Below are 25718 nucleotides of genomic sequence, written 5' to 3'. Positions count from 1 at the left end.
AATAATTTCAGCTTGGCCAATAATTATTTTGGGATCAGAAAATAGCAGCGCTGGGTTTTTCTGCAGGGGTCTGGAGTCAGCGTTTGATAGCATCTTGTATCTCTCGCTTCCTGCAGAGCCTCCATTGATCTCCGTCCAAAAGACCACATCAAGCCATGAAAGCATTTCAGGACGGTCGCCAAGACGCGCACATCCTGGAGTGGTCATGATGCACGAGGCTTTTAAAAGGCCGGGGTTTCTCCAACTGCACGTCCGCATGAGGAAGAAGCACACAGACCTGAGACAGGGATGATTGCTGAGCACAAATGCATCATGGGAGTGTCTTGAGTCAAGTTCCCGTGGGATTAAGGGAAGCGGTAGATTAAAAATATACTCGGACTGTAGCAAAACGTTCAGAAACACACTGAGCTCGCGCTTCATTTTCATATAAATATTTATTGCAGAGGAGGTATCTTTTATGTACATGCTATCACAATATAACACAATATAAATCTACCAAATATTCCCATATATTGATGCTATAAGCTTGTCATAGAGCAATAGTCATAACAAGCACATAATACAGTGGGTTAGGGACAGTATCACTCACTATACAACTTGTAACAGTCCATAAAAGATCAATTTTTTTTCTTTTTTGTTCTATCAAGGGCAGTGAAACATCGGTCCTATTATTATTATTATTATTATTACCATTTGTTTTTTTCTTGAATTCATGCAGAAGCCACAGGAGCAAGATTTACGACGTTACAGCGTTGAATAGTAGTAGCAATAGTAGTAGTTGTGTTTGGTTTGGTCACGAGAGAAGAGAAGTTCAAATGAAAAAAAAAAAGGCGGCTAGCTGACAGAACGCACCACGAACGCAAAGATCCGATCGGTGGACGAAGAAGCTACAGGACACTATGTGTCGTCTATGTCGAGATGGTTCGAGAACAAACTGTCACCGATTCACCGATTCATCGATGATATGACTAAAGCACGATGATGATCTCCGAGGAAAACAGACACCGGTTATGTTCACACGAGTTAGCACACAGACGGCTATGGACTGACTGAACCGAGGGACGCTAGGGCGAGCTAACTATCTGAAAATATGCAAATTTAAACAGCAATAGCAGACCGAACCGAGAATGTGACGTATTCCATAGTGTGACGGTGGAATATTGCATTATTGTTACTATTATTATTATTATTATTATTATATAATCGTGTTCTATTTGTGCTCCAGCTAACTCTGATCTGGGCCCTGTGTGTAAAAATATACAAATAAAATAAATAAAGTTTGTTTGTATTTCACCAGAGTCAGAGTCTGTATGAGCTCAATCTAAGGTCGTGTAGATTTTCTAAATAATCACCATGAATTAAACACATCTCCTCATTTACAATAGCTTGCAGACAAGGACAAAAGAAATAAAATAAGACAGCATATTATTCATCATCCAGGGCAGTAAAAGAAAATCAATGCGGCAGTGATTATATAGGGAAAGAGAGGGAAAAGGGCCTTTGAAATGTCGTTGTTGTTGGCTCCTTCATCCGCTACCACGGTGCACATGATGGATGACGCCTAACACGTGGTTGATAAATATCACACAGATCCATCAAATCATTACAATCAATCCATGCACGTCGACGGCTCTTCCCGGACGCCGCCTCCTAAAGGAGCTCATGAAGCAGGAGGTGATGACAAATCACGCGCCGCGAGGCGAAACGCTCCACGCCTGAGATATTTCAGACGAGATCCCGACAGGTCAGCGGCGGAGGTGTAATTTGTCAGAGATACAAGACGCGGCGTTTGAATCATGTTTATGGAGGCTAGCTGTAGAGTTAAACAAAAAGGTTACAAGTATCTGTCACTGGATTGTATTCGGTTTTATGCCAATACAAATTAGAAATTGAAGAACTGTGTTTAAATAGGACTTTTTTTGTAATTTTACCACAGTTAGTAAAGACTCTTACCGATCTTGGATATTGAGGAATTTGACAGCAATCATAGATAATTACAATCAGTGACAACATTCAGTAAATCTCACAAGATACAATAAAGTACCGTAGATGCTAAATCGATAACATAGTTTTCCTCATGACTGCAGTTGTTGTTTTAAATAAAAGTGGGAGATTTCCTTTGTTTCCCCACTTTGACAGTTCATGATTAATGTTTAGACATTTTGATACAAAACACTGAACAAATCAAAACCCTTTAAAAGGTTCAGTCGGGTTGTTAATTGATGACCACATTGCTAAGCCTAATTCTAAAATAATCGTCTTCATAACTCAACGGGGCTTTAGTGCGTTAAACTGGCAACAACATGCGTTACGCTACTCGTGAATACTTTCAATACAGAAACAGAGAGAAATAACTGATGGCAGTGTAGTGCTAGTAGGAATATTATTATTTAAAAATATGAAAGGATTTCGCTATATAAAAATGTGGGTTTTAATTTTGTAGTTATTCTCATTGTTTCCAATAGTTGTGATAACAATGCACTCACCAAAGTGATTTGCTGAGATCTGGAAACAAGGCGACATCGCTAAGACAAAGTCTGACAGGAAACACGACTGGTCACATGATCACACAGGTTGATAACAAGCTAACAGTTATTACCTAAACCCTAATACCTTACGTATAATATCTTTATCTTTCGTGTGTTTTCCTGCATAGTTTCTGCAACATCCTGGACAAACCCGGCAGTGTTTAAGCAACAAAACTACTTGATTGGGTTTATGAAAAGATCGTGATTTGGGTTAAAAAGACTACTCACTTAAGGACGTATGTTCCTCACACGGGACACAAACAGCGGTCTCCTGGGTGAAAGTCCTTTGTTTTTAGACCTGCAAATCCACCCTGACCTCCTCCCTATCGCTCTTCAAACCACATCTCTTGTCCTGGCTCAGGATTACGTGGGTTACAAACAAATTAATTGCAACGGCAACTTTTTCGTGGGTAAAACTACAAACAGTGAATGAGAACAGCCTGCTTTATTTTACATTGAAATATAAAATGAGTGCATCTAAAAGGCCAGTTACAATCCTCAACTAGTTCTAGTTCTTATTCTAGTTCTGCTGTTTGCCTTTTTTTTGTACTTTTTTTGCTCGTGCCATTAGACTTTGTTCTAGTGGAGTTCCAGGTCTCAGCAAGTACAATGTTATACAAATAAAACACAAGTTATGATAAACCAATGTTATCCTTTTAGCTTCTATCAGCTGCTTTTTTTTCTTCAGTTAAAGGTTAGTTTTGGTGTTTGAGACGGAGCGAGTGAGAGGACAGAAAGCGCTGCCAGGACTTGATCCTGTATGAGACATTTTCACTTTAGATTCTTGATATATTGTTGTCCACACACACACACACACTTGGTGCAAGCCAACACAGAGAGCCATGCTGGATTCATGAAAAAAGCTGCTCCTGTTATTTTCTATTCCTACTTTTTACAGTGTACATATGAGACATCTTGACACACATTCATGTTAATGCTGCTCTCATATACTCGTAACCACCCTGAATGAGCTTCTGGAAATATGAAAGCAGGAAAAAAGGAGTGCCTCTGGTATTAAAAAGAAAAGTTATATATTCATCAAGACATTAACTGCTTTAGTTGACAAACCGTTAGGGTGCAACTCCTCTCGACACCTGGCTGTGCATGCTGTTTATATAATTCACCGTCACAAAGGGCCGAAGGAGAAGCCACTCGCTTCCCCTCAGACTGATACAACACAATGCTAGTTAGTTAGGCACATACAGTACATCTCTGCAGACTCGGAAGCATTTTTAAATCTGCAGAGAACTACAATTAAATAGATCTAAACAAAAAGAAAGAAACATGTCCATGTTTGGTCGGAGTGTGATGTCCTGTGTGGTGTCATGCCATGAAGTTGGAAATAAGAGGACGAAATGCTCAAGAAGAACAGAGCCTGGTCTGAGTTTATGGTGTTGGCTAAAGTGCTATAGACTGATTTCCTCACTGAGTCCTTCCCTTCGTGCCAAGAGTTAGACACAAACTAACAAATTAATGTTACTGCCTTAAGATCAACATCCCTCTACTTCAGATGTTCCCTTAATCTTTGGCTTTCACTTTAGCTGTTTTGTACAACTTTAACGTCCTACTTCTTTTTCCCTCTGAATCCAATCGTCGTGTCATATCTTAAGTCCATTAAGTGATGATTAATGCACAAAAAAAGAAAGACGTATGAATTGTTGACTGAATACAGAACATGACAAATGCAGATTTTTGACTTTGCTCATGAAGTGAAAAGGCTGAATCAAAAGTTGCATAATTAGTCTAAAGATTTATCTTCAGGATTTTCCTGTAATAATCTGGAATGCTCGTCATCACTTTGTTTTTTTTTTGTTTTGTACATTTTACTTATTTTCAAAATAGGTAAAACAGGAACAAAACCTCGGAAAGGAAGGCAACTTGTGGAACTTGATCAACTTTTCTTCCAAGTCACCGCACTATTAGTAAAAGGTAATATTTAACGATTTCAAAGTGGAAAAACAAGTATACATCAATAACTATAATTTCAGTGGTCCATTAAGGTTCGAGTGTCATGCCTTCTTGCTCGATGTGCTATCGTCAAAGTCCCAGGGACAAACGTCGGCCTTTTTTCCGGCGCTTGCATCTCCGCCTTTAGGATTCAGGTTGCTCTGTTTCACCACAGAACCACTTTTGTCTGTACCTTTTTTATCTGACGTATCCTCAAAATCCCACGGACAGACGTCAACCGGCTTTGCTTTGGCTGCTCCGACGTTTGCGCTTTTCCTTTTTTCCACCACCGGCACTTCCTGATGACTCTCCACATCCCACGGGCACACCTCGGCCATTTTCTGTTGGCTCACGGGTTTCTCTGAAGATTTACTCTTGTCCTTAGCTTTTGTTCTACTTTTCTCATCATCAGCGTCTTTTGATTTCTCTTTCTCAACTGTTCTCGGGGAAGAGGTATCCTTCTTTTTTGACGGGGAGTCCTTGGTTAGGGACGCTCGAGAGGGACTCGGTGTCCTCTCTGAACTCGGAGATACGGCGGCGCTGTCGTGGTCCCAGGGGCACACGTCGGCTTTTGAAGATGGCGGCTGGAGTGAGCCTCCTGTTTTGGACGGATCTGAAAGGATACTTCTCCCTTTCCCATCCACAGGAGAGGGGCCTTTTCTTTGTGTCGTCACATCCGGTGAACGGGCCAACTCTGTTGTCTTTTGGGGCTCTTCTAAGTCCCACGGACAAACTTCTACTCGATGTGTTTTGGAGCTCTCTGTTGTAGAATGAGGTTGCTGGGTCTTAGCGGGTTTGCTAGCCTGACTGTATGTTTTTAGCTTGGAGCCTTCCTCTTGGCTGCCCTGACTTTCCCCTCCATCTTCCCACGGACATACATCCGCCCGGACGGCGGTCGTCCTCTGACTTTCCTTTGAAAGCCTGCCACTCGACGGAGATTGATCGGAAGCTTTTTGCTTCTGAGATTTGCCTCCCTTGGTGCTGCTACCTCCGTGAACCGTCGTGGTTTCATTCGGCGCGATGGAAACATGCTTTTGGACCTTGTTTTCGGACGGAGTCGGGAGATCCTCCACTTCCCAGGGACACACCTCAGAGAGATCGTAGAGGTCTTTTCCCTTGACGGGATCGGAGCAGATTGAAGGCTGGCTGCTGCTCACCGGCTGTTTCATGATCCGGCCCATTGGCGCGGTCTGTTTGTACTCAACCGACTGGCTGATAATCATCTTGGGCTGGCACTCGTTTTCCGGCTCCGCGTTGACCCTCGTGTCTTTGCTCTTTGGCTGACTCTTCTTATTGCTGTCCTCCGTGCTCTGGGTCTTTCCTGTCAAGCCCAAAGTCTTCTCTTTGGCACAGGCGATGACACTGAGGGACTTCTGCAGCATGGAGGCTCGAGGGTGAACTGGTTTCTTGTCTGCGCTGAGGTTATGAGCGCTGGCTGACTTGCAGACCAAAGGAACTGATTCCGTGGACTCACTGGGGGCACTCATATTCTCACTGGACTGCTTCTTGACCAGCTGCTTGCCCATAAGCGTATCGAGGAGGGAGCCTTCAGCTGGGGTCACCTCCATCTTGTCCGTCGCTGAGCTGTCTTCACTCTGGTCCCGGACGTGGTCGTAGCTGCTGTGGGACTTCTTGAGGGAGAAGACCTTGTTCTTGAGCGTCTCCTCCTTCGCCGGCTTTGACTGGTGAGTCGGATCGAAGGGGTTCTTCTTCAACATGCAGATGCTGTTGCGGTTGCTCCCGTGTTCGCCGGCATCCTTGTCTTCGCGGCTGCACTGCCGGTGCACCGACTCTGGAATCTCAGTTATGCGCCTCATCAGCGAGCGACCCAACCCTTTCTTGGAGCTCCGCTTCTTCTGGAGGTGAGGGTTGTTTGCCAGCATCTTCTTCCTCTTGTAAATCTCCAGCTGGGAGTAGAGTTTCTTCAGCTCCTCCTATGTATTCATGAGAGAAGCGAGGGGGAAGAAAGAAGCAAAGTGATCAGTGGTCTGTTTAGAGCAAATAATAACATTTATACAGCTTAAAAAAGGGATTTTCTAATGAAAACAGAAAAAAGCAGACATTCTACTGCACAGAGAACATGCAGTACAAATTCATGACACGTGACTAGAAACGGTTGTTAAATGATGAACGACGGAATATCACATGCGTGCTGAAATAAAAAAAGACAGGACAGTCTTGGACAGCATCAAATAAGGAAACGGAGAGCGTTTTAATGTTAGGTCTGAAACAGCCTCGAAGCTCAGGTCTTTAAATTCTCGTATTTCTGTCTCTATGCACATCTGGTACAGTGAATAACTTCTGGTAAATAGGCCCAAATCCTTTGAGACTTCTTCGGCTCTAACAGACAAACGGAAATCTCTGCTCACGTTGGTACGTTTTTCCCAAAGACTGTTGCAAGACCTTACGCCACAGCCATTAATAGAACTGAGATGGCCCGTTTCCTCTGGTGTCTGCAATAAAAAACTGCCATGGCTCAGTATTTTTAGAGGATTCAAAAGATATCACCAGGTTATGCAATGGAGAGTGAAAGGTCAAAAGGGAACGCGGCTCACCCGAATGTCCTCGGGATCCAGACTGTGTTCGCTCCACGCTGACGTGATGCTGCTGTTGAGATACGACCCGGAGCGACCCATGTCCAGCTCGTCCTCGTAGGCCTCGGAGGCTATATCTTCTCTCATGTGGGCGCCAGCAAACAGGAACTGGTGAAGAGGCATAAAAAAGGCAACGTTATTTCCTACAGCAGCTGTGCGCTGAAGCGCTTAACGAACGCCACTCAAACAGGAGTAAATAGTGTATTTGTTCGGGACTATTTTCAGCTGCACACAAATACATGTGTTGCTTTAGAAACAACATGTCACCCAAAGAAAAGGTGCAGCTCATTGATTTGTTTTAATAGTTTCTGGACAGCAATGGAGTTCTCTGGCACAGAGAAACTAAACATAGACATTACTTACATTGTGTGTTTTGGTCTTTTCATGGGATTTATCGAGAATAATATAATATTGATTTAATTTAGCATTTGTTAAATTTGTAGGGCTTTGTTAACAAAGAAAAGCCACACTTTTGTTGCGGATGTTTACCTTCGGGATGAGTAGTAGACCCAGTGTTACTGTGACAGTTAAGTGGGTGTGGGTGAAGAACAGCAGCAGCATCCAGTCTGGATGGAGCTCCGGAGCGAGAGTGAACCTGTCAGGACGTGAAGAGGAAACAAAGAGGAAAGATATGCAGGACATGAGAAACAGGAAAGAGAGATAAATATATTGTAGAGCAGGGATATCCAGATGTTTACCCCGTGTTAGAGTAATGACAGCAAAGATTTTAATTTAAATAAAGTGTCACTTTCTATCGTTGAAGGAGGTAACGCAATGATGATTGAGCTTATGGCCTACCGATGAAAGTATTTTCAGTATTACAACCAGGATGTCTGTGGTGACATTCCCAGAAAAAGAAATGCAGTTTTTCTGTAAAAACAAACAACATAAAAAGTCTGCACCTAATTCTGAAAACTTGAAGCTCCAGTGAGACTCCAGACTGTTAAACTCTGCAGGTTTTGAAGTTCACCTTACTTGTTTTAAATGGCCAAAAACGCACCAAAAAATGAGGCGTGTCAAGGGTGAGGCGTGTCAAGGGTGTTGGCACTTCAAATCTGAGGCCTGCAATGCTTTTAGGTTTTAAGCACAATTCCTTTGCTTTGACTCAAATAGAAATTTTCAATCAACCAGGACTGAAATCTTAAAGATTGACGCTTCAGATAGCTTTCCTATTGGTTATACTACAGCTGGTATAATAATAATAATAATAATGCAGTCATTTATCAAGCTGTTCAACCTCACCGTGTTCATCAGTATCTGTGCTCACATCTTTTTTTCCCCCCCGGTTCAACAGTTTTGTTAATAAATACATCGTAAACATCTTTATGATAGCGGATTGTCAAACTCCAAACGTCCGTACAGTAAATGCAGTGAAGTACGACTAAATTATGCTGCGATATTCATAGACGTTGCTCCGTCTGCAGTGAACCTCTTAGATACAGATGGAGCCGGGAGAGACAGCGACCAGCAGACTAAATGGGTTTTCAGCCAAAGTAGATTTATACACTGTCTGTCGAGGCGTCAACTCCACCGCCACATACAATGTTCCACTTGGATGATCCTTTTCGACCGGCAAGGACACAATATTTTCCCTCGTTCTTTCAATTGGATTCACAATGAAGGAGACTGACCTTGATCTGGTCACAAGATTCGTCCTATTTATACATCACACAATAATACACCGCGGTGCAGCAGTTGTTTCGAAAATGAGAAAATCACTGGCGGAAACAATAGCAGTGCTGCAGCCTTTTTTATTTGAAATGCACGGACAGGCTTCCAGCACAGCGAGACCTCGTGCGCACTAAAGATGTGAAGGTATGACCCGTCAGATGCTAATTCAACCACCAGAGAGCCTCTATCGAAAGCAAATGTCATCTCGCTGGCTCATTACGTTGTTGAAGTTGGCAAATGGCTAATTAACGAACGGTTATGCGGTAATAGCTTTGGAGATATGAACGAAGGCAGAGGTCCATCGCATGAAATGTCCCAAAGCTTTGAAGTCTTCCCTCATTCATGTTCTGCGAGGGGTTTCAGTGCAGATGAGGATTTAATAACGCTGGCATGCTGTCTCCTCTCAGCCTGCAGCGTCTCACTGAAACACTTCCCCATCACTCACGCCTCCAGCTCCAGCTGTAACGCTCCCGTTCACTTTCTCTTAGCGTCACACTCACACCTGGACCCGGCTAAAACCCCGATGACCATCACGGCAAACGGGGGAAGTCTTAACTGGTCACAGTGGGATCAAACAGCGGGTTCTGTAAGTGAACACAAATGGACGCCAGATGCCTCTAACAAGCGCCGGTGTGCGCTGTGGTCTCTGGAGGCAGCCAGCAGAGATAACTAGCCACACCAGGCTACTTTCCAATTTATTAAGAGTCTCGTTTGGCCGTTTTTCTGCAGAGAGAAAAGCCTCACAACAAGGCTGACGAGGCAGATTTAAAGGGTCGGCGCGGTAATCACAAAGAGCCAGATGTTCAAATACCATCAAAAAGGTGAAAAACCCTGACTCTTTTTTCTCTGGTATAATGGAGGTTAATTTATAACTGAAATACGGCTGCCAATAATTCAAGCTATTATTTTCCATCTTGAAAAAAACCAATATAAATCATTCTGACACGGTTCATTAGTAAATAATGTGATGGAGCTGAGCTCTCAATTAGGGGGACTCCAGCTAGGAATGGCTGCGGCGGTGTCAGCTGAAAACGCCTCATTTATAAAGTGCACGCTGCAGCTATTTGACACGTACACTTGAGGGAGAAGGACGATTTCACTCCAATAAAAAAACACAACTCCCAGATGAACAGAAGGGTTGAGCGGTAGGTAGCCTGTATGTGATGGAAATGAGACACGCTACCGGAGGACAGAAACATCAACATGACAACAGCGGAGGGCAATCAAAGTCTATGATATTAAATATGGAGTGTATGGGGAACGTGCAAGTGACAGCATCTGGATGATAAAGAAGATGCTTTTGGTGGTAATTATGTTTGTTTTATCTTCCGTGGAGCCCCAGATGGGTGGGGGTTACTGCAGCAGGACTATTAAGATGGAGCCTGACGTCTAAGTTTAAAGGAACAATTTACATAATTTTTTTTTTGCTGAGGTTTTCAGATACTACGGAAGCCCAGAGAGGCCATTAGGGGAAGAAAAGTCTAATCTATATTGTATTTTCTCCTTCTTTTATGTGCTAAAAACAGGTTTTGACAGGATAATCTTTACCAGTTACTTACTTATTTTTCATCTGTGAAACAGGTGCTGTTTTAATTTATATAATTTGCTAACACACAAAATATGTACTTTGTGTTTAGCTTGCTTTTAATCCTATTTAAAACATGGGGTAGCGGTGAACTTCAGTCTCTTGTGGTCAGAATTAGTATTACAACAACAAACATTTAAATAAAAAAAATAAATAAAATAAATACAATAAATAAAATAAATAAAATATAATTCACCTGCCAAAAATGTTTTTCCCCCGCTTGTTTTTAGAGATGAAAAATATATTTTAAGGAACTAAAAAAGATTATTTTGGCAAAACCTTTTTTATCTGTTGTTATAAACACAGAAGTGAAAACAAAAATTTAGATCAGACTTAGAAATCACCTACCTGATGACGTAGAATATCGCCGTGAGGACCAGTTCGTTGTGAACAGCGATGGCCATGTAGCGCGGCTCGTGGAACGCCGACGGCACCGTCCTCACCGCGTAACACAGGTACACCGCCCACAGCAGGAAGAGGAACTCAGCTGCGACGCGAGAAGGAGAGAGAGGTGGTGAACACGGTGAACATTTGTACTGCAGTGCAACAACACAGGTTTACAGGAGAATGCCCTCATTTGTAACAGCTGTGGTTGTATTCTCTGGACAATAAATGAGTCCCTGTGCACCTCCATGTAATGTCTCCTAGGCAGCCAACTCCACAGCAATAAACACGCTGCCCTTATTTTCACATATATATTGTGTCCTCTGCTTGAACTGTAGGGAGTGAATCGCATGTATTCCTCACAACAGGAGCAACTGTGAGCATTTTGGTGCAATTGACCACTCATAGAAGAGATATTTGTCAAGGTTGTGTGAGGGCATGTGAAGATCAAAATATCTAAAATGAATGAAAGCAAAAGAAACATCCACAGCTTTCAATTTACAATTGAGATCCGTGTCTTAGTTTGGCTGGACCGAATAGATCAAAGCTTCATTCACGACGTTGACATTCAAATTCTAAACAAGATTTTAACAATTTATAAACCCTTTTTAAAAGGTGCCTTAAATATTAGGGAAAAATCCAACATAATGACTTCAAAAGGCTGTTTTTACACAGCATGAACCATACAAATGCTGGAGGGTCTGCAAGAACATGAGACAAATGTAATTAAATGCAAAATAATGTTTTAGATTAAATCAACACATCATTGCAACGCTGAAGCTGCAGTTTTGTTGTGCATACTTAATAAAGCGTGCTAAATAATAAATCATTTCTGGTTTGGAACTAGCTTTTTCTAATGTTATGTAAAGCAAAGAAAAGTCAAATGTATTACAACTACACCCCTCACTGCGAGTGTTTGCAGGTGCGGATTTCTAAATCAGAAAGATTTATTGCGTCTTGGTGTTTTTTGGAAATTTATGAGCTGCATGAAGTGACGTCGGAGCTGACTTGCACTACCCAATTACCGACCGATTTTCACCTCCTAATGAACAGAATGAAAATGTGCCTTCGGTATACAGTATCGCAGCATGACGGCTCTGCTGGGGGTCCATCTGTTTTCCCAGAAGTACAAAAGGACCTCGGTTGTCTCTCGTTTAAGCCTGAGTCAGCAGACTTAAAAACAGCATGCGGATTTCCTCACTGCGAGTTGCTGCTTTCCTCCGAGCATCTTTGATTTCTCGTCTGCCCTCTCCGCCTCACACCGCACAGGGAAATATCCCAAAAAAGTGTAGCACCCGGTGGAGGGGATTAACGTCTACTTTTGGGAAACGGGAGATCATCACCAAATGTAGATGGAGGCAAAACTGTTTCACTCATCCAGCTTCTCTTTTCTTGTCTCTCTCACTCTGTTTGAACTCAAAATGCTTTCCACGCCGAACAAATTACTTCTTGATTTGATGCCACGAGTAACCTCAGATAACCCACCCGCTGCGGTACTCGCACGCAGAGAGTTCAGTGTGTGTAAGTCAAGGCCGAGGGCTTACCGACAGCCATCATGTAGTCCCAGCGATCCAGCAGGCACATGCTGAACTGCAGCCCGTCGGGCGTGTAGCCCACGTCGATGAGAGCCAACTTCCTGTCCGGGTTCTGACAGACGGCAGATGTCCAGGCCACCAGGAACCAGCAGACGATGAGCAGGATGATGCCCAGCAGACGCAGCACTCGCCAGCTGGTCATGTAGGGGATCCTCTGGGCGGTGCGGGACAGGAACACCTTCAGCACCCTGCGGGGGGGGGGGGGGGGGATGAGAAGCTCACTTTGAGACCATCACAATAAAAAATCTTTGTAGATTAAGGCTGGGATAATTCCAACTGTAAAGACCACACAAAGAAGGGTGAACGTTCACCCTTTCATCCCCCTCACATGAACTCTCCTGAGGCCTACTTTTCTAATCAAGTTCCTACATTTCCCAGAATGCCCTTTAGCAACCCTTATATGTGAAGATATAAGAGATGACAGCAAAAGACAAGAGCTAGAGATTCAATGCATTATGACCTACTGATGCTACTTTACCGAACTATCTCTTATCCTAATGTTTGCTGCTGCCTTTTATTATATAATGCACTGTTTTCCTCTATTCCATAACTGTCTTAATCTATTTGAACTTGTTTTTATTTTCTTGGCTCTTAAATGAAAAGCTTTTAAATTGTATTTACATGAATGTGTTTCTTTTGCAGTCCTCTTTTTTGTCTTTTGATGTTTTATTTAAAGCTCTTTGAATTGCCTTTTTGCTGAAATGTGCAATAAAAATGAACTCGCCTTGCCTATAATATGAAATGCGCTCTCTACAGCAGGTTGTTATCCGTGACTCTCAAAAACGTTGAGACTATTCCTTTTCTTAACTTGTCCAAACCCATTAATATGACATGGACCTCTTGTGGCTTCGCAAATAATGATTTGTGTCTCAGAAGTAACGGAGCAGGTACTGCGACGTTGGTTTCTTTGAAAGCCAGACAGTATGATTTTAATTACCGTCATAAATACAGATGCTCTGCTTTCTATGATGCTGATGATGATTGATGTGATGTATTTTGGTGACAAGCCATTCCTCCGAGCCAAGCCAAATGAAGCTCTAGCATAAGTTCAGACAGGAAGACTATACTCTCGCATGCCTAAGCCCGTAGTTTAATTCTCATACATCTGCCAATCACTCCTCACGCATGCACACTCATTATTTCCTTGCTCTTATTGTTCGGGGCTGTCAATCATGATATCAGCTGTCTAGATCAGCTGGTCTCTCTATATCCAATAGCACAACGACACCGTTACATCGTTGGCCTATCATCTTGTTGCTGTCTCTCTTAAATATGATTGTCTCTCTACCTTCAGTATATGTTCATGCTGCTGTTGCGCAACCCTCCACCTCCCCATCTCCGCCCAATCTGTGCAGATTCATCAGCCACCATCGCCACCAGTGTCTGGACTCCTCGATTACTCCCTGTAGAGTCCAAGAGCCAAAGACTCATTTGTTCATAATAAACAATTATCTTTTTATTTATCTGACTTGTCTCTCCTGATTGAAGTATCACAACTCAGGTACCAATTCAACATCAGTGCTTTTTCTGAAATTTGAAATCTGTTAACTTCCCTGTGGGAAGCTAAGTGGAATCATTTATATGCAAGTTATTATCACAAGGCAAGGAATTTATATATATATTTAAAATATATATTTAAAATATATAGACACTGTATTTCATGAGGATCAGTCACTTCATGTTGTTTTGGATCCCTCATTCTAACCATAACCTTTCTCTAACCCTTAAACAAGTAGTTTTCTTTGCCCTAATAAAAGCTTAAATATAAATATGAGTGAGGCACATCAGAAAATAGTCACCTGGAATGATTGACAAATGTTGGGCCAATAGGGTGACCAGATCAGACAGGTTCTTATGATTGACAAATTACCCAAACTGTGGTTTAGTTTGGAAGAAAATGTGACATTTTAAAATGTTAAAAATGCAAATATCTTAATAGATTAATGATACTCGATTAATGTCATATAGCAATGAGCTGAAGTACTTAAGAATGTATTATTTCTCCTTCAGGTTTGATGTTTGTCCAGCTCTGAAAAGCATCATTATTCACCGCAGTTATTCTGAGCGTTTCTGCGCGACAGTATGCAGCTTTGACTCCACAGACACAAACACAAAGACCGTGAAACAGGAATTAAACTCAAACACATGACCAGCCATCGCTATTCTTAGGCTGTGCCCTTCACGCACATTGATGAAGTGTCCACTGCTAATGAGCCCCCCATCAAAAATTGATCTGTGCAATATGTTAACTTGCATCTCTGAGGGTTTACTCGACTCCCGCTCGCATTAGCCACATCCCCTTCATCAGCATCTTCATTCGGCCTTTTTGACAGGTTCACCTGACAGAAAAACCCTCAGATGAACTATTTTAAGTGCATTACTTTAAATACAGCGGACTATATATACTATTCCGGGCTGGATAAACCCCCTCCCCCTCCCTCACTGTATCCTCCAGCTGTCCTTTCGCTTCCTCTGATCTCACACATTTGCCTCTTAGTTTGTTTCTTGCCAGCCATCATTCAATAATACGTTATGTATGGGGGATCATTTGGGGCCAAAGCACCCCGTGTTGTCTTAATTACTTTCACTTGGCATTTCCCTCTTCCACTTAATGAGGCAGTGAATTTGCCTCTAAACATGTGCGGCGGTGTAGTCTGGTGATGAATTAGCAGAGGAACATGCTGCCCTCCACACTTCACGAGGCTCCTACTTTTACAAAGAGCTAACGCGTAAGACACAGAGTAATTGCACTTAAAGAGGTCAATGTGATCCGATTTCCTCGGATGGATAATGACGTTGGACAAATGGTCTTGTGTGGATGTGTGTGTTACCTGTACAACTTAAGAGTCAGTGTCCCGTAGACGGTGGCGAAGCCCAGCAGTCGAACCCATCGCAGCAGGATGCAGCGGAAAACACTCGGCTGGAAATAGAGAATCCCGACCTGCAAGAGGACAGAAGAAGCCTTAAGTATTGGGAAGTTGCTGCCTGATTGTGCGGAGTAAACTTATTTAAATGGTGGTTTGTAACACATAGCAAGTGCATAAGTGATCTCATATAGTTTAGTTACTGTATCACTCATTAACTCACAGTTACATGCTCATATTTCAACTCCTCCTCAAAAGATCAACTTTCTCCACTTCCTGTGCCACCATCAAACTATCAAAGGGAATTTTAAATGTTATGAAATCAAGCATACAAGTTTCTTCTTCAACTTGAAACAGTATTTTTGACAATATGTGGTCGACTTATTGGCTTTTTTTCCAGGACTTCCCAGGACAGTGTGAGTTCCACCCTCACGATAACTTACTCCACCCTACTGTTCGTCTGCTAAACTGCCCCAAATACGTAGCAATGGTGCAGCCAGTGCTGCGATATCCTTTCATGTCGCCCGAGTAAACAAGTGCAATCATTGCATAATACAGCAATTAAGCATTTAGCCATTCTGTGTTCAGTAAGTCGCCTCAGATGTAAGATTTAATGGATAAGAGAGACTGAAATGAAAGCGATTGCAACATTAGCATGAATATTACTCGCACCTCTTCTACTTTCACAACATTTAATATAGTTACTATGAGTAGTACAACTAATAATACTACCGATCTCGCTATATTACTACAATTATTGCTAATCTTAATAGCGGTAACATTCACACCTGACGTATTACAGAGAAAATTCATGAACTGCTTTGGCCATAACAGTAAAACCAGACAGATCAGTGAAGTGCAGCGTCGCTTCATAACCGTCCTCAGCGTCAGTCAAACAACAGAGCCTGAGCCTGCTAACATCATACAAAGCTTGCCCTTGAGACAAGGAGGAGAGTATCCACCCATGTCTGCTACAAAGACCTAGAAACACTCTGACATGGTGCCCATCCAAGCCGACAAAAAACAACAACCCAAAAACGAAACACTGATGGTCTTCCAAAGACATAAAATGAAGAAAAAAAGAAAGAAACATCTGAGGCAACATAATTATCGGTCCATTGCAGATGTGCAGCGATTTACCCTTTGGGATTGTTCATGTTAATCGGATTAGCCGAGGCATTATTACGTTCCCCCCAGGCTGCGGAGAAGACGCAGGCATGTGGATATTTTTGCACACTAGGTTCGAGTTCAGTCGAGGGACGCGGAGGACCCCCACGGGAGGAAGGGTGGCCCACATCCTCGTCCGCTCACGAAACTTCTGAGTCCAAAGAAAGCGCGCTCCAGTTGACTCAGCTTTGCAAAGGGAATGTGGCACAGAGCAAATAATGAATAGATGAGTGCTCAGTTGTTAATCTTAAATGCATACAGGGTGTTTCATGCTGATGGAAAAGCTTCTAAAACTACATTTTAGAGTTTCCATGGACATCGAGACTCGTGAGCTCAAAGAAAATATCTAAATAACAATGCGTAACTTGTCCTCAGTGCTTTCTTTTATTTATTTATTTAATGGAGGAAGAGGACCAGGAGCCGATAAAGAGATAGCAGGGCCCAGCCGGCGCTGAGCAACTTGCTGACGCACATTTAACTCTGCAGGGACGGAAGAGGGCACCAGAAGATGAGTAAAAAACGCAGCGAGGGAAAACACTGCTCATGGCTCCTTTTTAGATAAACTAGAAAACAACATCTGGATCTCTTTCACATGCCAGTTAAAGACTGGTGGAGGTGGAGGCGTTATCTGCTCCCTCCCCTCGACTCCAAACCATCTGAAAGAGTCGTCATAGAGAGTTGTTAACACATTTGGCTAATGATGCGATCTCACCTGCTGTCCGTCTTGGTTGGAGATTTAGTTTTCTTTTCACTTTTTGTCCATGAAGGTTACAAGGTTATTCTATTGTCATCGTGCAACAGGGTTGCACAACGGGATGCAGATTGCAGTCCCATTTTGCGACACAACAACACACAAAAACACACACTCACAAAACTATATTATATGTGGAGGAAGTTTTTTATGTTTTGAAGTCTGCTAGTTCGGCAGCTGATACTTCTGTATCTCTTTCCAGGCGGCAGCAGGGTGAACAGGTTGTGTCTGGGGTGGGTTTTTGTCTTTAAATATTCTTTTAACCTTTCGCATGCACCTCTTGTCACCAATATCACTGAGGCTTGGTTAACCCTTACCAGTGATGTTCTAGGTGGTTTCAATCACCCGCTATAGAGCCCTCCTGCCCTGAGCCGTGCACATCCCATGCCAGTTTGTAAAGTTTCCAGTCAGGATGCTTTCTATTGCTCCTCTGTAAAAGTTAACAAGAACTTGACCTGGGAATTTTGCCTTTTTAAGTTTCCTTAAGAAATACCGCCATTCATGAGCTTTCTTCACCAGGATGTGTGAGGACCACGTCAGGTTGTTTGTGATGCTCATTCGCTTGAACCTAAAGCTGTTAACTTGCTCCACCTCAGATGCATTTATGTAGACAGGGGGGTGTGTCTTTGCCTCCTTTTTTTTTCTTCTAAAAATCAACAATCAGCTCCTTGATTTTACTGATGTTGAGCAGCAGGTTTGAGGATATTCAGAAAATATTACAGAATATGATGAGGCTCAAATTCTCGTAACAGCTCACTGTAACAAAGCCATCAATCCATTCCTGAGGACTCTCAGCTCTCCCCAGTTCATCTGATACAACAAGGTGTGTCCCGTCCCCCCAGTGCTGCTCAGACTAATGTCAATACACATATTCTAGGGCGAAAGTATGCGTAATCATTGTCCTCAAACATCGCCGTGACCCCTCAGACCAAACAATTCTCAGCAGAAATTCTTTACACAAGACATGCACTTTCCATCAGTCGGGTTTCTGGGAAGCGATCGGCTGCGAACCCCCCCGACGTGTTTCTCTTAACGCCAGTGTGCATAAAGAGAGAGATCAGTTTCTGCCCCCCTTTTCTTTTCAAACCTTCCATTAATAATCAATGCTAAGTGCTGGGAATCTTAGATTCAGCGCTGTGGGAAGGGAAGAGGAGCTGGTGCTATGTGCATGTGGGGGGATTGAGAGGAGCAGGGTGCTTTATACCTATCTAATGGACATCAATATCGAGGAGACAATTATCAACACACTTACTACTCTTCTGCCTGCCTCCCCCTCTTTGACTCGTCTCACTTACAGCATGAGTAAAGGCTCCTGGAAATGCTGAGTGAGCGTCGTTGCCAACGTCTAGCAGCCCTCTCAGCACCCAACATTTAAAATTGGTTCATTATTCTACATTTCAACAATATCAGATCAGTGTAACAGCAACTGTTTCTGATTTTTTGGGGGGAATTCAGAGTCAATAGCATTTCAATGCAGTGTTGTGTTTCCCTTCCCTCCAAAGATGCACTTTATGGTTCCCCCTATAGATCAGCTGACTAAATATCTTGTAAACAAGCTTAGTAATGGTGTTTGATTTCAATTGAAACCAGATTTCTCTGTAGTATAGAGGGTTTGAGTTTTGCTTACTATTTATTCTCATTATTATCAAGATCTCCCTCATTGCCAGTGTTTTGGTACATTTTGTAGAAAGAAAATAAAAACAAGTTTAATGATCTTAAGTAAAAAGGTAACAATGAAACACCAAAGTACGGTTCAGTTTCTCTCGGCTCCAATAGCACAGGTTTCATAACTGGTACTGAGGCCATATTTTAATAGAATATCTCGGGTTTTCTAGGCAGGTGAACACGCAGCTGGATGTCGGCCCCGACCATCATGTTCGCCCGCCGGCCTGGTCTCCAGGCTCCCCAGACACCCGACTTAATACAACCCGGTTCTGCATCTGCCCTCCAAAACAGAGCTTTGTCAGGTGGAAACTATAACAGAACAGTGTGTTCTACAGACGCACACCTGAGAAGAGAAACATTTAGCTTCCACAGGCAGATGAAAAGATATTTTAAGTTGTGGAAGTGCACAATGGCACATTTGGAAGAGGCTACTTCGTCTTTCAAGGGCAGACAGTGTGGAACACACACACACACACACACACACACACAGAAAAACACGACAACTAACAACACCTTATTCTCTTGACGAAACTTGTGTCAACTGTCTTTTTTTCCCTCTTGTTGTCTGCACACTTCAAAAATACAGACCCAACATTTGTTAGAGGCAGAGCAGAAGGCCTATCCGTGATAGACGGATAGCCGATATTCAACTGGATGATTTGTCAAGATATCGTGATACACAATTACTTTGCTTAAATTGATAATAACGAGCACTGCAGCTTTCTCAGAAAATCTTAATTGTTAAGAATTTGACTCATGGTTACACTCAGGTGCGCATCAAAAATCTGATTTCTCTGTATTTGTGTTCATGCATGTCAACGAAGTCAGTAAATGTATTTATTTTTGGTGAAATTTCACTTGAAACTTCACACAGTTATACAAAACCGGGTTTTACCATGTGGTAAACAAAAAAGGACCAATATGACTCACTGTATCTTCTCTTTACCATGGAGGGTTTGTTTGTTTAAGTTTACTTGATTAAAGTTAAACCTCAGTTAGGCTCATTGATGAAATAAACTGGACTCGGCCGTCTCCCACAGAGGTTTCTGTCACTATACCAAGTTATATAACCTTTGTTTCATAACTCACTTGGCAACATGAGAGCTAAATACCTTAGATTTGACTGGCATGTTGAACGATGAGCATCACCTGGTTTTCTTGTCTCTCTTATCAAAACCTGCCAAAACACAACCTGAGCTGCTGCATTCTGCTTGATGCAAACAACACAAAATGAAATGTTCAGTTGATTAAGCCGTAGACTTGTAGCCGTGCTGGGTCTTTGGAGTTTGGTGATCAGGTTCACAGTTTTCACACACCTTGTGGAGTATCTCAGCATCTACTCTATTTGTTGGGTTTCATTGAAATGTCTCAACAACTATTGGATAAGTTTCCCAAGAAATGTGTGACAGACATCCATAAACAGCTTTTAATAAAGTAATACCCTTCAGGCCTCTACTATCTCTTATGTCTTCTGGAGAGGTGGAGTCATATTCCTCTGACAACATTATACCATCAGGTATGTGTGGGTGTTTACAGTTACTGTAAATCTCTATCCAACTTCCTGGAGAACCAGGTTTTAACCTCCATCACCTGTATAAAAAGGCAAGTGACAGCCAGAGCTTTCAGCTGTTCTTCAGAGGTCTTCATCCCAGGTAAGCGAAGGGAGCGCGAAAAATTGCCCTGATATACAACGAGCGATGTCTCTATGAAATAGAGGAAGATATTGTTATTGATAACTGTCAGCGTTGATTTCGACAACAGGTTGGAGGTGAAGCAGGTGCTCGCAACTTGGTCAAAATAGAGCCACGGCGAGCGGCTTTTCAAACAAGCGGCACGTCGCTCAGCCTGTTTGCTGACACACGGAGCAGGTTATGACTTCTGATGTTAGGAAGAGTTTATGCAAACTGGTAGTCTCCATGCTGCTGCTTTATGTTAACAAATAATAGATACAATATAATCTGTCACTAATTATATGGAGATATGATTTAGAATAAATGAAATGCTCAATTTAAGCCAGGTAAACGTTCATCTATTGCTACTTTAGTATTTCTGCATGTTCAGCTGACCTGTTGTGCACTAAAAGGCTCTTGAGGCAACACCAGGAATTACTTAACTTGACATCTACAAACGTATCATTGTCATTTAGTCAAAATGTTGCAGCAATTCAGTTTGTTGGTTAAATTGTTTAACTGCAATTAACTTGATCATATTTGTGGAAGTGATTTTAAAGCCACATTTGGCGGCTTTAAGTGGCAGTGAGTGGTACATGTATTTGTACGTGATTTTAAAAATATTTTATTGTTACGTCTGTCTGAGCAGGAGGTGACACTGCAGATATGAGCATTCTCGAAACAGTTAGCAGTCTAGCTTCGCTGACAACTGGAGGACTTTCAACTGGATCACAAATTGCTGAACTAATACCAACACAACGCCAGTGCAGCGTCGTGCTCACAAATGAGAGTTCTAACTACAGTCTTTGTAACTCCAAGTAAATGCAACTTTTTTTCTCAGTATGTTCTTTCTTATTTTGAAATCCACTCTCATATCATTAACATGTTTCTATTATTTCTAGAATGTACCTCCATATTGGACGCTGCATCGAACCCCTGCCCCCTCGCATTCGACCGTCCTCATCTGGAGAGGCGTTGTTTGGCAAACCTCCCGGTGCAGCGAGAGGATGTGTCGGGATCTTCACCTACGATCTCCTCAATATTTCTACAAAAGACCCCTCTAAGAAAATAGCTGTGCTGTTCCGGGTGCCATTTGACCAAAACGTGAAGTCAAACAAGTACGCAGTGGGAATCTTTGACGTCAACAAAGAGTGTAATATAGATCTTTACAACGAGATGTCCAAAAATACAAACACGACATTTGTCAGTGGCAAAGCAAAAGGCCCCGCTCTGTCCCATGAAAGTGAAAATGTTACCATCACGGCCACAATGTCTGACTGCTACAAACCTGTCATGAAGGTGCATGTGAGCGACGAATAGGCGATATTCAATTTGATGATTTATTGTCTTTCAATGGAATCGTATTGTGATCAAATCAGGTATCGGGGTATCGTATTACATAACTACGTCGTCGAAAAAGATAATAACGAGCAGACACTAAATCAACTTTCTCAGGAAATCTGAATTGCTAAGAATTCTGCTCATGGTTATACCGAAGTATATATAAAAATATCAGATGTCTCTGTATTTGTGTGCATGCATGGAAACATCAATTATTCACTGTAATTTCACTTGAAACTTAGGTTCATTTAGTACTTATGGTAAAACCTAAATGAGAAAATACTCATTACTTATAATTTGTCAAGTATTGAATTCACACAGAAGTATACAAAACTGGGCTTTACCATGTGGTTATTGCATGTAGACTATTTATTGAACTACCAGAAAACATACTGTGTCGTTATATATATCGCTATCAAGATATTTAATGATCCATATCAGGAAAGAAGATTTTTGCGCATATCGCCCAGAACCTAACGACCACGGTGAAAAACTTGTGAAATTGTTGTTTCCACCAATAGATGTGACTTCTTTTGATATATTTTAGGTTTGTGGTTAAAGTCTGAGCTAATAAAATACAACTAACTTCACCTCATTATCTTGTTCTCTGGATAAACTTTTGTTAAGTGTCCTGTGTTCATTGTTTTGTTTTCCTCTTGTTGTCCTTTTAAACTTGTATCTTTTGATTTGCAAAAAAAAGACCAATATGACTCACTGTATCTTCTCTTTACCATGGAGGGTTTGTTTGTTTAAGTTTACTTGATTAAAGTTAAACCTCAGTTAGGCTCATGGATGAAATAAACTGGACTCGGCCGTCTCCCACAGAGGTTTCTGTCACTATACCAAGTTATATAACCTTTGTTTTCATAACATGAGACATGAGAGCTAAATACCTTAGATTTGATTGGCATGTTGAACGATGAGCATCACCTGGTTTTCTTGTCTCTCTTATCAAAACCTGCCAAAACACAACCTGAGCTGCTGCATTCTGCTTGATGTCAACAACACAAAATGAAATGTTCAGGTGATTAAGCCGTAGACTTGTAGCCGTGCTGGGTCTTTGGAGTTTGGTGATCAGGTTCACAGTTTTCACACACCTTGTGGAGTATCTCAGCATCTACTCTATTTGTTGGGTTTCATTGAAATGTCTCAACGACTATTGGACAAGTTTCCCAAGAAATTTGATACAGACGTTCATGATGTATAGTACAGCAGGAAGGCAAGTTCTCTACTTTTATCACCATTAGTTCATTTGTCAAAACCGTATTCCCTCTTAAAGAAGAGTTTGTTGAGTTTACATGTTCTATTGTAGTCGTACTCATTCAAATTAGTTTCCTCTCTAATCTCCAAAAATGGTTTTATTGTCTGGCATGTATCCATGCCGGCTATCAGACGTTATGGAATGAGAACAACGGGACCTTCCTGATTCATCTATTAGCAGAGCTTTTAATAAAGTAATACCCTTCAGGCCTCTATATCTTTTGTCTTCTAGAGAGGTGGAGTCACATTCCTCTGACAACATGATACCGTCAGGTATGTGGGTGTGTTTACAGTTACTGTAAATCTCTATCCAACTTCCTGGAGAACCAGGTTTTAACCTCCATCACTTGTATAACAAGGCAAGTTTTAAGGCTGACAGCCAGAGCTTTCAGCTGTTCTTCAGAGGTCTTCATCCCAGGTAAGAATAACCAGGTAGGTCTAAGGAAATAACTCTGTACTATGAGCTTCTTATCACAATGGACGAGTTCATGACAGGAATGTTATTCCGTTAACATTTGTGGAAATGATTTTACAGCCACATCTTATTTTATTAAAATCTCTGTCTGAGCAGGTGATCACACTGCAGAAATGGAGGAACTTGAAAAGGCTGACAACATAGTATCGCTGGTGACTGACGCATTTGAAGTTGGAAAAACATTTGGTAAACAGATACCAACACAACGCCAGTGCAGAGTCATGCTTACAAATGATTGTTCTAACTACAGTCTTTGTAACCCCAGGTAAATGCAACTTTTTTTCTCATTATATTCTTTCTTATTTTAAAATCAGAACCCATATATGTTTCTATTATTTCTAGAATGTACCTCCATATTGGACGCTGCATCGAAGCTCTGCCCGATAGCATTCAACCGTCCTCATCTGGAGAGGCGTTGTTTGGCAAGCCTCTAATCGCAGCGAGAGGATGTGTCGGGATCTTCACCTACGATCTCCTCAATATTTCTACAAAAGACCCCTCTAAGAAAATAGCTGTGCTGTTCCGGGTTCCATTTGACCAAAACGTGAAGTCAAACAAGTACGCAGTGGGAATCTTTGGCATCAGCAAAGAGTGTAATATAGATCTTTACAACGAGATGTCCAAAAATACAAACGCGACATTTGTCAGTGGCAAAGCAAAAGGCCCCGCTCTGTCCCATGAAAGTGAAAATGTTACCATCATGGCCACAATGTCTGACTGCTTCAAACCTATCATGAAGGTGCATGTGATAGACGAATAGGTGTGACGAAATCATGTATCGGGATATCGTATTACACAACTACTTTGTCTAAATTGATAATGAAATCTGATTTCTCTGTATTTGTGTGCAGGCATGAAAACAAAGTCAGGATATGGGAGGAAATATTTTGTTTTGTTTTTACTGGAATTTCACTTGAAACTTATGTTCATTTAGCTGGAAAGGTATTCATTTAATACTCAGTGATTTTAATTAGTCAAGTATTTCATTCACACAGAAGTATACAAACAAATATGATTATTTCATACAGACTACTTTTTTATTGAACTCCCAGAAAACATGGTAAATCGTGTTATATATTGTTATCAAGATATGAAATGACATATATCATGTACATATATCAATGTTTGCCCAGTGAAACACTTGTGAAATAGTTGTTAGTCTGAGTTCATACACTTTGGAGACACATATTCTTTCTGCATTTATGCTCATGTATGACCATATATTACTGTATTTTCCACTGTGTCTTTTTTGCTTCTGTCTTAATCTTTTAAATTACTTTTCATGTTATATTTGAAGCTGTTCTGCTCTATTTGAGTGTAGCATTTAATCTGATTGTTATATACAGTTCTATGACTTTGTCCACACAGGACATCTGAACACATAATAAATGTGGATGATTCTTACTTTCATTCTAATTAGTTTTTCCATTCACTTTTTTGCCATTTCTAAAAAATAAACCCTTCTATAACGATGTTGTACCATCTTTGTCTTATACATTAGTCATTAATACTATTGATACTAAATGATCTGGTTTATTTTACCCTTAATACCTCCATGGTTATAAAAACACGTATACAATATTTCCCTCTGAGATGTAGTGGAGGAGAAGTAGGCCAAGCATGAAATTGAAATACTCCAGTAAAGTACAAGTACCTCGATATTGCATTTATAGTACTTGTGTAAATGTAGACTACTTGGTTACATTCCAACCGCTGTTAAAATCCTGTGTTCATGTACACCTCTTCTATATAATATTCCATTCATGAGAAGTTTAGAGCAGAATTGTATGTTAAAGTGACAACAGCCCCGTTCGCAGTCAAGCGTGATAGCTAAAGTAAGAGAACCTCAGCTCCAAAAAATGACAACGAGCTAGTTGAGCTAGTCACATAAACAAGTGCAACTTCCCGAAATAGTTTGGCATCAAAACATGCTTCATGACACACCCATCCGGAGCATTTGAAACTGACAAATACTGAGTGTACTACTTGGAATTACTTGCATTTATTTATGCAGTTGTCATAAAATATGGCCTGATCTTTCTCTAAGTTTTGAAAATGAACAAACACAATCTGTTGTAAGGAATAACCCACACATTATTGTGTTGGACCATTCCATATTGCATACATTATAACTAGTTTGCAGGTGTGGATCAGAGCTCCTATGACTTATAAAAAACACTCAAACTTTTTACTATTCACAAGATGCTTGATGTGAAACATG

General features: G+C 41.5%; 1 protein-coding gene and 2 long non-coding RNA genes across 4 annotated transcripts in view; 2 read left to right on the top strand and 1 right to left on the bottom strand.

Moving 5' to 3' along the window:
- Positions 1 to 4537: 4537 nt before the first annotated feature.
- gpr158a (G protein-coupled receptor 158a) overlaps positions 4538 to 25718 on the bottom strand; it is a gene marked incomplete at both ends in the record, with an annotated part of 64707 nt that continues 43526 nt past the window's right edge. Inside the window, 6 exons of the mRNA XM_079181839.1 lie at positions 4538 to 6409; positions 7031 to 7177; positions 7559 to 7664; positions 10674 to 10812; positions 12254 to 12492; positions 15136 to 15245. Coding sequence (XP_079037965.1) covers positions 4538 to 6409; positions 7031 to 7177; positions 7559 to 7664; positions 10674 to 10812; positions 12254 to 12492; positions 15136 to 15245 — 2613 coding nt within the window. The remainder of the gene's footprint in view (positions 6410 to 7030; positions 7178 to 7558; positions 7665 to 10673; positions 10813 to 12253; positions 12493 to 15135; positions 15246 to 25718) is intronic.
- LOC306712110 lies at positions 20341 to 22430 on the top strand. Its single transcript, XR_013767540.1, has 3 exons — positions 20341 to 20403; positions 21071 to 21239; positions 21324 to 22430. It is a non-coding gene; the product is annotated as an uncharacterized lncRNA (long non-coding RNA).
- LOC306711930 lies at positions 23369 to 24969 on the top strand. Of its 2 annotated transcripts, none has more exons than XR_013767534.1 (3): positions 23369 to 23440; positions 23594 to 23762; positions 23840 to 24969. It is a non-coding gene; the product is annotated as an uncharacterized lncRNA (long non-coding RNA). The 2 variants fall into 2 exon arrangements; XR_013767535.1 differs by having other exon boundaries at positions 23385 to 23454.

The sequence above is a fragment of the Pholis gunnellus genome (assembly GCF_910591455.1).
Source record: "Pholis gunnellus genome assembly, chromosome: 20".
Taxonomy (NCBI): domain Eukaryota; kingdom Metazoa; phylum Chordata; class Actinopteri; order Perciformes; family Pholidae; genus Pholis; species Pholis gunnellus.
The sequence above is the reverse complement of the archived record's forward strand: the minus strand, read 5'-3'. Positions and strand labels throughout refer to the sequence as shown.